Below are 15,000 nucleotides of genomic sequence, written 5' to 3'. Positions count from 1 at the left end.
CACACACACACACACACTCTACTCACCCAGGTACACACACACAAACACACACACCCTACTCACCCAGGTACACACACACACACACTCTACTCACCCAGGTACACACACACACACCCAGGCCAGCCCAGGTACACACACACACACACACACACACACACACTCACTCTACTCAGCCAGGTACACACACACACACACACTCTACTCAGCCAGGTACACACACACACACACACACTCTACTCACCCAGGTACACACACACACACACACACACACACACACACACACACACACTACTCACCCAGGTACACACACACACACACACACACACACACACACACACACACACACACACACACCCAGGCCAGCCTGCCCTCTACTCACCCAGGTGCACACACACACACACCTAGGCCAGCCTGCCCTCTACTCACCCAGGTACACACACACACACACACACACACACACACACACACACACACACACACACACCTAGGCCAGCCTGCCCTCTACTCACCCAGGTACACACACACACACACACACCTAGGCCAGCCTGCCCTCTACTCACCCAGGTACACACACACACACACACACACACTTAGGCCAGCCTGCCCTCTACTCACCCAGGTACACACACACACTCACACCCAGGCCAGCCTGCCCTCTACTCACCCAGGTACACACACACACACACACCCAGGCCAGCCTGCCCTCTACTCACCCAGGTACACACACACACACCCACCCACTCTACTCACCCAGGTACACACACACACACCTAGGCCAGCCTGCCCTCTACTCACCCAGGTACACACACACACACACACACACTCTACCCACCCAGGAACACACACACACACACACTCTACTCACCCAAGTACACACACACTCTACACGCCCACTCACTCACACACACTCTACTCACCCAGGTACACACACACTCACTCACCCCGGTACACACACACTCACACACACACTCTACACACTCAGGTACACACACACTCTACACACACACTCTACACAATCAGGTACACACACACTCACTACACACACTCAGGTACATACCAGGTGTGTGTATGAGTGTTTCTGATGTTATATGGATGTTATGAGGAATCTGTTGTGTTTGTGTGTGTGTGTGTGTGTGTGTGTATGTGATTCATTCTGATGTCATATTTGTGTTGTATGTGTGTGTTCTCATGCCTCATTATTTCTGTCTGATAGTGCCAAACAAGCCCACCAGTGGGCGGAGATTCCCCATACTCCCGCCCCACCTGGCCTGGCTGATGGCCACTCGCCCCGCCTTTATGTACCCCGAACTCCTCCCCCACGTCAGCCTTGACCCTGCCCACCACGCCTCCAGCACCAGCAAGATCAAGAGCTTCACCCTGGCGGAGGACTGGTAAACGCGCGCACGCATGCACGCACAGACACACACACACACACACACACACACACACACACACACACACACTCACACACACTAGCTAGCTGCATGCACGCACACACTAGGGCTGTCACTTTACGTTCGAAAATCGATTGCAAAATCGATTGGACCAAACAACACAAGTTTCGAAAACTAAAATAGAGAATCGATTTTAACCAAATATGTACACTATTAATTTTAAACGAATTAAACAAATAAAAAGGATAGATGTAACAAAATTCACAAACAAGAATATAAGAATATAAAAGAATTCCGAAGTGCAGTAAGCATTGCGAAAGCTAAAAAGAAAATTCCCACCAATTTTACGCACCGGAAACAGCTTTTTCAATCAGCTGCTGTGCTGCTCGTGTTTTGCCAAAAAAATGGAGGACAACGCAACCTGTGCGACATGAGAGAGACGAGTGATAGGCCCTAATAACTTGAGTTCGATGTGGAAGTAGGCCTACTTCGGATTTTTGGTATATCAAACTATGGAGAAGAACAAAGCGGTAGGCTATGCAAACTGTGCAGTCGAGTTCTACGTAGGCGAAATTTGTTTGATATTTCTAATCGTAAACACAGACACAGCTACGTTGAAGCCTGCAGCCACGAAACTTCACGCCAATAAATCATCAGAAATATTGCTGGCTTGCGTCTACAAGCGCCCTCTTTACGTTCGTCCTAATGCCTGTTAGTTGTTTGTGGATTGGCCTATATTTGCAGTTGAAAATGGAAACGTTTTTAGACATAAAAAATCGATTTTACAATCGATTCAATTCACACTTATGTCTCAAAAATCGAACAGGATTTTTTCATAAAAGTGACAGCCCTAGCACACACACACACACACACACACACACACACACACACACACAAGCTAGCTACATACTCACTCATGAGGACACATACACATTAAATACCCACACACATGCGCTAACATGCTTGAATATTAAATACCCACACACTTGCGCTAACATACCCAGACATGCGCTAACATGCACAAACATTAAATACCTACACACATGCGCTAACATACCCAGACATGCGCTAACATGCACGAACATTAAATACCCACACACATGCGCTAACATGCACGAACGTTAAATACCCACACACATGCGCTAACATACCCACACATGCGCTAACATGCACGAACATTAAATACCCACACACATGGGCTAACATCCACAAACATACCCACACATGCGCTAACATGCACAAACATTAAATACCCACGCACATGCGCTAACATGCACGAACATACCCACACACATGCGCTAACATGCACAAACATTAAATACCCACGCACATGCGCTAACATGCACGAACATACCCACACACATGCGCTAACATGCACAAACATAGCCACACATGTGCCAACATGCATGAACATTAAATACCCACACATGCGCTAACATGCACGAACATACCCACACACATGCGCTAACATGTACAAACATTAAATACCCACACACATGCGCTAACATACCCACACATGCGCTAACATGTACAAACATTAAATACCCACGCACATGCGCTAACATGCACGAACATACCCACACACATGCGCTAACATGCACAAACATTAAATACCCACGCACATGCGCTAACATGCACGAACATACCCACACACATGCGCTAACATGCACAAACATATCCACACATGTGCTAACATGCATGAACATTAAATACCCACACACATGCGCTAACATACCCACACATGCGCTAACATGCACGAACATACCCACACATGCGCTAACATGCACAAACATTAAATACCCACACACATGCGCTAACATGCACAAACATTAAAGGAGAATTCGGGTACTTTACAGTCGGGGTTCTATTTTTACATTTCAGGTAGGGACCAAAACAGTAGGGGTATTTGCATTGGAGGGGCTTTTTGTGGTTCCTATGACTGCCGTTCCTATAACTATTTTAGCTCCTACTCCGCGGATTAGAATCGGTGCAGTTTGGAACTAGCGTGCTAGCGTAAAGCACATTGAATTGTCTCTGCATATGAAACGCGCTGCTATATAAATAGACTTTTGTTGCCTAGTCTCTGCATATGAAATGCACTGCTATATACATAGACTTGCCTTGCCTTGTCTCTGCGTATGAAACGCTCTGCTATATAAATAGACTTGCCATGGTTCTGCGTATGAAACGGGCTGCTATATAAATAGACTTGCCTTGCCTTGTCTCTACATATGAAACGCAGTGCTATATAAATAGACTTGCTTTGCCTTGTCTCTGCGTATGAAACGCGCTGCTTTATAAATAGACTTGCCAGGTCTCTGCGTATGAAACGTGCTGCTATATAAATAGACTTGCCTTGCCTTGTCTCTGCGTATGAAACACACTGCTATATAAATAGACTTGCCTTGCCTTGCCTTGTCTCTGTGTATGAAACACGATGCTATATAAATAGACTTGCCTTGCCTTGTCTCTGCGTATGAAACACAATGCTATATAAATAGACTTGCTTTGCCTTGTCTCTGCGCATGAAACACGATGCTATATAAATAGACTTGCTTTGCCTTGTCTCTGCGTATGAAACGTGCTGCTTTATAAATAGACTTGCCTTGTCTCTGCGTATGAAACGTGCTGCTATATAAATAGCTTTGCCTTGTCTCTGCGTATGAAACACGATGCTATATAAATAGACTTGCCTTGTCTCTGCGTATGAAACGTGCTGCTTTATAAATAGACTTGCCTTGTCTCTGCGTATGAAACGTGCTGCTATATAAATAGACTTGCTTTGCCTTGTCTCTGCTTATGAAACACGATGCTATATAAATAGACTTGCCTTGTCTCTGCGTATGAAACACGATGCTATATAAATAGACTTGCCTTGTCTCTGCGTATGAAACGCGCTGCTATATAAATAGACTTGCCTTGCCTTGTCTCTGCGTATGAAACACGATGCTATATAAATAGACTTGCCTTGCCTTGTCTCTGCGTATGAAACACGATGCTATATAAATAGACTTGCCTTGCCTTGTCTCTGCGTATGAAACGCGCTGCTATATAAATAGACTTGCCTTGTCTCTGCGTATGAAACACGCTGCTATATAAATAGACTTGCGTTGCCTTGTCTCCCTCTACAGCCTGATCGTTCTTGGCCACAAGCACTTCAGTGGGACTGCCCGGCCTCTCAAGATGGCCGCCCACTACCTGCTTGCTGCAAAGACCGTCACTGAGATCAACAAACATGTTTACGACGTCAGCCACCGCCTGCCCAACCACGTCGTCACGGTAAAGTGCATCCTACAACATCGCCATGACAACTAACAGGCCCAAGTGCTTAAAGCACAGCTTCCTATCATGCATTACCTGTGTGAGGTTCCCATCATACATCTTGTGTGAGACTAACGTTCCCATCATGCATTTCCTCTCAGTCTTATTTCCAGCAGAAGAAAGTTCCCAGCATGCCACAGCCCTGCCGCCGAGTGGAACCGTCAGACCGGCGACCTCCGGTGGAGAAAGATGAGAATACCATGCCACTGTGGCTCTGGGTAAGAGAGAGATGATAGCCATGTAGTATCTTTCAGATGAATTGTACTCATCCAGTGCCATTAAGGCCATTATTATTATCGTAAGTGTTTAGTCAGAATAATGTAGAGTAAACAGTCATAATTAGTCAATGGAAGGTAGATAGTCAGGGTTAGCTAGCGACTGTACTTAGCATTAGCTTTTGTAAGGTAGTTCACCAATATAACAGCTAGCCAGTGTAAGATAGCTAGTTATGCAGCTAACCACTGTGTTGTACAGTACGATCATTGTGTGCTTGCTCTCCTTCCACAGAAAAGCCTGCAGGCCATCTATAAGGCAGTGCAGCACCACGCTGGCCACCCGGGGGGGCTATCTGGGGAGTCGGCCCCGAGAAGCAGCCCTGCAGACGGGGAAGTCCTGTCCAGTGAGCCCCCCGCGTCCTCCAGCTGCCCCAAAACCCTCCTGCCCCCGCCACCCCCACGGCCGTACAGCTTCCCCCCCGGCACGCGCTACCCCGCCAGCCTGCCCGAGAGGCTTGTGATGCAGCCGAGTGGGTTCAAGTGGGTGCCCTCCCCCCCCAGGCCCAGGACCTGCCAGTCCAAACCCCGCCGCCCACAGCGCCGCCAGCGCCTTTTCACCGCCACCTGGAGGCAGGAGGGAAAACTGCAGCCCATTCAGCCAGCTCCCTCTCCAAGCCTGACCCCCCCAACCCCCAGGGCGCTGGCAGGGAGAGGAGCATCGGTGTGTGTGAGGGCTCGGGGCGGGCCGGTGTGTGTGAGGGCTCGGGGCGGGCCGGTGTGTGTGAGGGCTCGAGGTGGATCGGTGTGTGTGACTGGTCAAGGTGGATCGGTGTGTGTGACTGGTCAAGGAGGGCCGGTGTGTGTGAGGGCTCGAGGCGGATCGGTGTGTGTGACTGGTCAAGGAGGGCCGGTGTGTGTGACTGGTCAAGGAGGGCCGGTGTGTGTGACTGGTCAAGGAGGGCCGTTGGTGGGCAGCATCACCCCTACACTGGGGCTCGGTGGGTTGATCTTAAACCTGCCAGTCTCGGCACCTTTAGTCTGCCCCACCCCTCCAGCCATGCCTCCTGCACTGGGATTGGCTCCCCTGGCTCCCCGAGCCACCCCATTGGGCAAGAGCGTGGTCAGTCAGCACTGCAGCACCCTGATGGGACTGCACAAGCTGCCGACATTCCCATCAGCCCACAGCGTTACCCAGGTGCCTCAGCTGGTGCTGGTGCCCTCCGGCCTGCTGCTTCCCAACCCCACGCCGTTGCCCCTGGCAACCGCTGCCAAAGCCCAGGCCAGAACGCTCAGGAGGAGCAACCAATCACAGAGGGAGGTGCAGGGGGAGGTCCGGCGCGTCCCCACAGAGGAGGCGCAAGGAACTGTGAGAATGGAGCCACAGGCTATAGGAGGAGCAGGAGGAGGTGCAGGAGGAGGAGGAGGGCCATCGGAGAAGGGAACTATTGTGCCTGAGGAAGAGGAGGGGGAGGAAGAGGAGGGGCAGAGAGAGGAAGAGGAGGGGGAGGAAGAAGAGGGGTATGGGTCTGGAGAAGGAGACGAAGGGCCCTTCCTGATGCTCTCTGAATCCTCAGGAAGTCCCACCCCCAGCCTCAGCAGCTGCACTGATGCCATGGTTACAGAGATTGACAGGGAGGACAGCCACTCTGAGGCCACTGAGGGACGGGCAGAAGAGGACGCTGGAAACAGGCGGACACAGAAGGAAGGTGACCACGGCGAGGCCGAGAGAGATGAGGTGATGAATGTTCTAGAAACGATGTCCTCTGCATCTGAAGAGTCCGTGTTGTCTGTGCCAGAGTTGCAGGTTAGACCACCGGACGTCACGTCACGTCATGTGACACTCCCATCAAGCCATCAAGCCATGGACCTCATCTCATCCCGGCCTCATGCAGCTACAGCTGATGTCTGTTCTTCAGTCCCCGCACTGCAACATCATTCACACAGTCACCGCACTGCAACATCATTCACACAGTCACCGCACTGAAACATCATTCACACAGTCACTGTACTGCAACATCATTCACACAGTCACCGCACTGCAACATCATTCACAGTCACTGTACTGCAACATCATTCACACAGTCACTGTACTGCAACATCATTCACACAGTCACCGCACTGCAACATCATTCACACAGTCACCGTACTGCAACATCATTCACACAGTCACTACACTGCAACATCTTTCACATGCAGTCACTCAGTATGTTTACATGACACTTGAAAAAAAAATTATTATTGTGTTAGTCTGACCAAAACCAACCTTTTTAAATGCAGGTAAACATGTTAGTCTGACTGAAAAAGGACAAAATCAAAGTTATTTTAGCCAGACTAACACACCCAGGTAATGTGATAGAAGGCTGAATAACTCCTGCATGTATATACTCAGTCGGACTCAAATTAGTCTACGCACTCAGACCATACCTGCCCTTTAGATAGCACTACAGTTGGCCATGTCTTCAGCCTTTTTAGCTTGGTTAGCAAGCTAACTACCTAAGCCTTATGCCACAACGAAATTACATCCCTCAGAATGTCCATATGTAAATGTTCAGCTATTTAACTATGTTACTCTAATGATACGAAGCTCGCTAGTTAGCAAGCTAATGTGGAATGTGTTGGTGGGGAGCAGATCGCCATCTAGAGTAGGGGATTAAGACATGCATAAGCTACTCCGGTAAATAAAGCGATTCCCCTCCCGTGCGTGTATACTCGGACAAGGACAGTAGTCTAATCAAATCACCTAGCCGAGCGATAACTCTAGCTCGACTTAACCGTGCATGTTAACATACTGACTGCACTGCAACATCATTCACATTGTCACTGCACTGCCACATCACATATATGTGTTTGTGTGTGTGTCACTACTGTAAAGTGTGTGTTTGTATCAGTAATGAAGGCTGTTTGCCAGTACTTCTGGTCTGAAATGAGGTGTGTCAAAGTCAAAGTCAAAGTCTGCTTTATTGTCAATTTCTTCACATGTCAAGACATACAAAGAGATTGAAATTACGTTTCCCACTATCCCACGGTGGAGACAAGACATATTTTACCAATTAAGTCCACAGACAAACATAACATTGAAGTAAACAATATAAAGTGAAGAAATAAGAGCAGCAAAATTTGGGTTGAAATTGTGCAATTTTGCATACAGTAGACAGTCAATATAATAGTGCAAAAGTCAGGCCAATAAATGGCTGAGGTAGTTCTGTTTGACCTAAGTATGCAAGTGGCATAGTGGTGCAAGTTATGTTTGTTTATGTGTGTGTGTGTGTGTGTGTGTGTTAGTACTTGTCAGGCATATGTGTGTACTGAAATGAGGTGTCTGTGTGTGTTACCAGGAGACCATAGAGAGACTGTCATGGCTTGCCTGGGAGGGAAGGTGTGATGCAGAGAAGAGATCAGGAGAGGAGAAGAGTCTGAAGAAAACTAGCTCTACATCAGGTACATTTCAAAGCAGCTGCAACACACACACACACACACACACACACACACACACACACACACAGTGGGAAATGGAGAACTTTGGCAGCCTCTGCTTATGCTATGTGGGGAGATGAGAGCGTCGACAGCCTACGCTGTACTGTCTCTATTTTTAGTTAACTCCTACTTAAAAATGTTATGAGTCATTGTTTACGTTTATGAACATTGTCACAAAACCAGGCACAGATGTTAGAAGGCACTGTGCCAACCATATGTCCCCTCTCTCCAGTCCTTGACCCAGATGGGGAGAGAGCGCCCTCCTCTGGTGACAAGTGGACTGCTGCGCGGGAGCTTGGTTTTGAGGAGGCACCTGTGCCGTTGTCTGAGGATGCTGGCGTCAATGACGACCCACGGAAGGATGCTGGCGTCGATGACGACCCACGGAAGGAGACTAAGGAAGTGGCGTTTGCACAGGCCTACCTGGAGAAGGTAAGTGTGGTGCTTACCTGCCACACATCCATGTAGCCCTTAACCTGAGCACTGTTTAATGGGATGAGTGTGATGTGAAAGTGTGTGTGTATGGATGTGTGTGGAAGTGTGTGGAAGTATGTTGTGTATTACATTAGCCAGGCCATTAATTAAGTTTCCCTCAGGAAAAAAAAAAATATTTTTTTAAAATTTGAATTTGCTCTGGCTGCACATGACCTCTGCATGACCTCTGGCTTCATGACCTCTGGCTTCCCTTCCACAGGTGCGCGAGGCTCTCCAGGTGGTTCCTGGGAAGGTGGAGGAGTTCCTGGGGGTGCTGAACGTGTTTGAGCGGGAGCCCGAGGGCCGAACACCCGTGGAGCTGTACCAGCGACTGCGACCGCTGCTCCAGCACTGGCCCGAGCTGCTGCAGGACTTCGCCGCCTTCCTGCAGCCAGAGCAGGCCCACCAGTGTGGTCTGGTACGCGCACATACATCACACGTGTACGAGCACATACATCACACGTGTACGAGCACATACATCACACGTGTACGAGCACATACATCACACGTGTACGCGCACATACATGTACGAGCACATACATCACACGTGTACGCGCACAAACAAAACAGCCAAGACGCACCACTTACACAGCAGATATAACGCACAGTCAGAACAAACACTCGAACACACAAACACTCGAACACACAAACACTCGAACACACAAACACTCGAACACAACACACAAATTCCCACATACACCTGTGAGGGACCACACTCATGTAGACTCTTTCTCTCTCTCTCTCTCTTTCTTTCTTTCTTTCTCTCTCTCTCTCTTTCTCTCTCTCTCTCTCTCTCTCTCTTTCCTGTCCCTGCTCCCCTGCAGTTGGTGGAGCAGCAGGCGTTCGAGCGTAGTCGGCGATTCCTCCGGCAGCTGGAGTTGAGTTTTGGAGAGAGCTCCACCCTCTATCGCAAGGTGGTGAAGATTCTGAGAGGAGGCACTAGCCACGGTGGCATTGTAGAGGTAAAGAAACAGAACTGCTAGCCTAGCTGTTGTTGGCTAGCTATCAGCTAACCCATCGCTGCTCATTCAGAAGAAAAGAAATAGGATTGCTAGCCTAGCTGTTGCTGGCTAGCTATCAGCTAACCCATCGCTGCTCATTCAGAAGAAAAGAAAGAGGATTGCTAGCCTAGCTATTGCTGGCTAGCTATCAGCTAACCTCATCTCTGCTCATTCAGAAGAAAAGAAATAGGATTGCTAGCCTAGCTATTGCTGGCTAGCTATCAGCTAACCCATCGCTGCTCATTCAGAAGTAAAGAAAAAGGACTGATTACCTAACTATCAGCTAACCTGTCTCTACTCAAACAGAAGTAGAGAAACAGTACTGCTAGCTATCTAGCTAATATCAGCTAGCTTATCTGCTCATTTAAATAGAGGCAGAGAGACAGGGCTGTTAGCATAAGTATTTCTGGCTAATACCAGTTAACTGAACTATTATAACTATACTGTAACTTATTTCTACTCAAGTGGATTCACTCATGTGTTTATTGAATCGTTTTCTTATCATTGGCTGCCTCTGTCTTTTAGGTCAAAGCTCAAATATCCACTCTGTTGGGAAGCCACAGCCACTTGTTGGAGGAATTCTGGGTATTTTTCCACCAGCTCTACCCACAGGCCTCAGAGTCTCCTCAGTTGGAGGAAAAGAAGCGCCCGAACACTGAGGCTGAACACCAGGACAATCAGCCAATCACAGCTCTCATCCACGCACAAGAAGAGGACCATCGTAATAGCCGGCCCCACAGTTTGGGAAGGAGGAAGCGCCTAGTGTTCCCAGACACGCTGGTGAGTGTGAGAGAGCTGATTGGTGTGAGAGAGCTGATTGGTGTGAGAGAGCTGATTGGTGTATGAGAGAGCTGATTGGTGTATGAGAGAGCTGATGTAGAGTGTGTGAGAGAGCTGATTGGTGTGTGAGAGAGCTGATGTAGAGTGTGAGAGAGCTGATTGGTGTGTGAGAGAGATGATTGGTGTGTGAGAGAGCTGATTGGTGTGTGTCAGACTGGAGGGGAATGGGGCCAGTTCTAAATGGCCATTCACACCAAGAGTGATAACTATAACGATAACAGCAAAAAAAAAAGTATTGATCTAAATAAACATGAATGACAACAGAAAGAACAATATCGTTGGGGATCATTTTCAGAGCGATTTTGAGAACAATAAAAAGCTGACAGCCAATCATAATCCATCAAATTTTAGACATCACATTGATCAGCATGAGGAAGAGACTTATTGTTGGCCAGAGTGGACACTCATAACGTTTTAGTTACAGTTATCTTCCTAGTTATCGTTCCTCGTGTGAACAGCCCTTAACCATTAAACTTGCCACAGGACACAGGCAACACCAGAGAAAGGCTCCCAGCCCATCAGAGCCTGCTTCAGGACGCGGAGAACGCAGCTTCCGACCCAGAGATCGTGTGCGCCAAGAACATTTCCCTCATGCCCAGCGGGGAGAGGGTGGTCCTCTGGACACGGTGAGTGCCCTCTTGAGACGCTACAACCGGCCTCCACTGTGCAGCGCATATACAACACAGTAGTAATAATAATAATAATAATAATAATAATAATTATAATAATTATAAGTTTTATTTATGTAGCGCCTTTCTCAGACTCAAGGTCACTTTACAAAGTCAACACAAACAGAGCAAGACAACACAAAAACAAACAGTAAATCAGTACCTTTCTGATCACCCCAAACTAGTGGTTCTAGAAGTGGGTCCAGTCTCCGGACCTCTGGTCCACAGAATAACGTGCTATTTAATGCATATCTGGAGATTTGGACCATTTGGAGCAATACAACAAGCATGTTGTTTCCACTACTCACCCACATTAGCTTTGGGCCAATAGGAGCTCTGATACGACACATCAGGTCAATCTGTCATCACTCACTCCATTTAAAGGTGCTCTAAGTGATGTTACGTGGTTTCTAAGCTAAAACATTTTCTATGACATACAGCAAACATCACCTCACCATCCGCTAGCTGCCTGTTCCCTGAATACACTGTAAAAAAATGCGGTCTCTGTGGACAGCCCAGGCTTCAAAAACAACTTGGTCCACTCTGTACCATAAAAACATAAACTGTTCCAGCCAATCACGATGGGATTCACGTTTAGGAGAGTTTCAATTACACAGGAGGGAAGGGGACAGAGTAGCGAGCTAGCTCTCTGTTTCGATGAAATGTCAACAGAAGTGACATTACCCAACATCGCTTAGAGCACCTTTAAGGTGCACCAAATCATTCCTGGTGCGGCTTAGCTTGGCATATTAGCCAGCTAACTAGCAAGTATGGGGAAATATTAGGGTCAGTCCATATTGTAATTTACTGTAAAAGTCTAAATGCTGTCAGGTTGAGTCCAACTGCACATAGGTCATGTGACTTTTGCGTTTTGCTTTCCTGTGGGACAGGGAGGCGGACCGCGCCATCCTGACTGCCTGTCAGCAGAAAGGGGCCAATCAGAAGACGTTTAGTGCTGTCTCCGCCCAGTTGGGCAACAAGACAGCCAACGAGGTAATTTAACACCTGGATTGAGAATTAGTTCATATTGCACTGTGAACTCTGACTATTTGTTTTACGGCTCATAGTACGGAAGTCAGACTCCAGCTTTATTTTACTAGCAGGAGAGAATCAGAGCGGGGATGTCCTGGGATAGTTCCACTCATGGAATGTCTCTCGTCCAATCTGTTAGTAATAAATAGTTTGAACCAAAGATTCTAGAGCGGAACTCTGTTCTAGAATCTTTGGTTTGAACAGACCTTACTGACGTATAATTTGTTTTTTAAACATATTTTCAGGTGTGTTCACGGTTCCATGACCTGATGAGATTGTTCCACACATCGTCCAAACAGTGCTCAAGTGAGAGTGACAGCGACACTGACACCTCCTCCAGCTCAAAAGACGAACCGGACTAAACAGAACCAACTTAGCACTGCAGCTGTCGTACCTGACGGGCACCAAGCTAGTGGTCCAGCTCTGGGTCCAGATGAAGAGGCTGGAACCCGTCCGTGGTCTGTGGACCTCTCTGATTCTGACCAATCATCTGACGTCTCTCCCTGTGTGGCTGGCCAATCAGAGCCAGATCTCTGAGATCGATATGAGCGCTGCTTTCGATGAGGGGCACAGAACAGAAATCTGAAGTGGTTATTTATTTACATATTTATTTATTTATGCTGTCTTAATGTCTAAGGTGCCTCATCTCCTCTCCTGGTTAATGTTGGTTGCAGACGAAGCAGCATTTTCACATGATGTTATAGTCATGCTGAGGCAGTCAGCCGGCCGTACATAAATGTACGTGTGTTATTAAATATATTGTACAGTGTACAGTATGATTTTAAAAAGTATGAGCATTGTTTGTATTGTCAGAGAAATGTTGTTGACTTGCCTGATTAAAAATGTTGCACAGCATTTTGAAGATTTTTTAGTAAGTATTGTTTTTTCTTTATTGTAATGAGCTGTGATTGTTTCTAAACAGCTTTAATCAAAAGTCACCAGTATAATTACGCCTAATGAAGATCTGTGTTTACTTATTTGGCGTACTGCTGGACTACAATGGATTAAATCAAGGCTTTTTAGGCAGATATGCGAGCAATGAGACCCCCAGTTAAGTTTAAAATCGAGGCCACGAAGACTGCTAATATTAAAATATTACACTCCAAACAACTATTGTATAGCATGTAACACCAAAACTGTTGACTTGCAACCCTCCGGTGTTGATTTATTACATAATAGTCCTAATGGTCTTCTTGAAAACCTGTAAATGCCGTCCTAACGGTGGTCGCACTGCTGCGTTTGACTGACAAAGACTCCGCCCAGTGTTAAGCTTACATCTCAGCAACAGTGTTTGTCTTAACCAATCAAAACACTGATTACCGGCGAATTCACCCCTTGCTCCCACCTCTCATTTTCCAGACTATATTTTGTACCAGCGGGAGTAAGCGTGTGAGACTCGACTCCGCATTCGCTCGCCTTTGTTGCGTTATTAACCCTTGAGCAATATGAAAGCAATACTTTTGTACCCTCCCGCTTTTGTGTCATTCATTGTCTTTGCTGCAGTCCATGTCGCCGCACGCAGTGCGGTCTTGGAGCTCGGAGACGCGGACTTCGATTACCTGGCGGCGGAGCAGGAGACCATGCTAGTGAAGTTCTATGCGCCATGGTGAGGAAAATAACTAATGTTGAAATTAGGTGTCCTCCAAATAAATATACATCCTTCCTCCTGTCTATGGGAATGCATGGGAAGAAATCTAGGCAGTCAAAGTCCGTGCTGGCCAACGTTAGCTCTCGCTAATGTTAGTTAGCTTCTAATTGTCTAAGTAACGGACCAGACTCGCTGAAATGACAAGCTAGCTTGCAGGCAATTGCTAAGGCACAGCATGCCTCCTGACACTACTGTGTTTTCAGGCATTACGTTGTGATGTAATTCGCTAAGATGACAAATTACATTACATGGAAAGTCTAATGTTAACGGCAGTTAAGCTCAACTAATGAGCGTGGTACTTGACAGGTAAACTGCCCAAATTGCTCGCTAATTATTCTTGTATAGAATGTCAACTTGCCTAATATGATTTGGAAATTATTCTCGAGTAAATTAAGCCATTATAGTTTATTCCTTGAGTCTAAGTTCTGGCTGAGTGACTTCTCTTTCTCTTCTCTTTAAGTCTCTTTAAACTGTATTGTCAGTTTTTTCCCCCCACCCACGGCGTCTCTTGTCTAATGTAGTTATAACTGTGGTCTCTGGTCCTCCACAGGTGTGGTCATTGCAAGAAACTTGCCCCAGACTTTGAGTTGGCCGCCTCTCGTCTAAAAGGAATAGTTGCTCTGGCTAAGGTATTGTGCTCTCTGGTTTAACTGACTTATACGTCCAAGTGTTGCCATGCCAATTTTCTCAGTTATGTCTCTGGGCACTTCACAGTTATTGCTGATCATCTTCTTACACCTCTCTACTCTTTCTCTGTTTACCTCTCCTCTCCCCTCCTCTTCTTACCTCTCCTCCCCTCCTCTGTCTATGTTCCTCCAGGTGGACTGTACCTCTAACACTGACACATGCAGTCGTTTTGGGGTCACAGGGTACCCCACGCTCAAAATCTTCCGCAGTGGAGAGGAATCTTCAGCCTATGATGGGCCTCGTACT

At 47.2% G+C, this 15,000-nt stretch overlaps 2 protein-coding genes across 6 annotated transcripts in view; both read left to right on the top strand.

Annotated features, from left to right (window-relative positions):
• Positions 1-13,281, top strand: part of gon4la (gon-4 like a) — a 24,554-nt gene extending 11,273 nt beyond the window's left edge. For 4 of the 5 annotated variants that reach the window (XM_076301125.1, XM_076301126.1, XM_076301124.1 and 1 more), the window contains exons 18-29: positions 1,214-1,391; positions 4,526-4,673; positions 4,817-4,933; positions 5,223-6,833; positions 8,266-8,368; positions 8,637-8,836; positions 9,099-9,296; positions 9,703-9,840; positions 10,405-10,659; positions 11,203-11,345; positions 12,278-12,380; positions 12,665-13,281. In XM_076301125.1, the coding sequence (XP_076157240.1) occupies positions 1,214-1,391; positions 4,526-4,673; positions 4,817-4,933; positions 5,223-6,833; positions 8,266-8,368; positions 8,637-8,836; positions 9,099-9,296; positions 9,703-9,840; positions 10,405-10,659; positions 11,203-11,345; positions 12,278-12,380; positions 12,665-12,781 (3,311 nt within the window). In that variant the 3' untranslated portion in view covers positions 12,782-13,281. The remainder of the gene's footprint in view (positions 1-1,213; positions 1,392-4,525; positions 4,674-4,816; positions 4,934-5,222; positions 6,834-8,265; positions 8,369-8,636; positions 8,837-9,098; positions 9,297-9,702; positions 9,841-10,404; positions 10,660-11,202; positions 11,346-12,277; positions 12,381-12,664) is intronic. The other variant, XM_076301128.1, reaches the window with a different exon arrangement.
• A 583-nt stretch (positions 13,282-13,864) lies between these two features.
• pdia8 (protein disulfide isomerase family A, member 8) overlaps positions 13,865-15,000 on the top strand; it is a 6,537-nt gene continuing 5,401 nt past the window's right edge. The window contains exons 1-3 of the mRNA XM_076301466.1: positions 13,865-14,025; positions 14,618-14,696; positions 14,887-15,000. The exon at positions 14,887-15,000 is cut by the window's right edge and continues 4 nt beyond it. Coding sequence (XP_076157581.1) covers positions 13,865-14,025; positions 14,618-14,696; positions 14,887-15,000 — 354 coding nt within the window. The remainder of the gene's footprint in view (positions 14,026-14,617; positions 14,697-14,886) is intronic.

The sequence above is a fragment of the Alosa pseudoharengus genome, unplaced genomic scaffold (assembly GCF_046254945.1).
Source record: "Alosa pseudoharengus isolate Yale_2024_CS ecotype anadromous, Long Island Sound unplaced genomic scaffold, YU_APseudo_1.1 YU_APseudo_1.1_scf_23, whole genome shotgun sequence".
Taxonomy (NCBI): domain Eukaryota; kingdom Metazoa; phylum Chordata; class Actinopteri; order Clupeiformes; family Clupeidae; genus Alosa; species Alosa pseudoharengus.
This window is presented reverse-complemented; position numbering and strand designations above follow the sequence as displayed.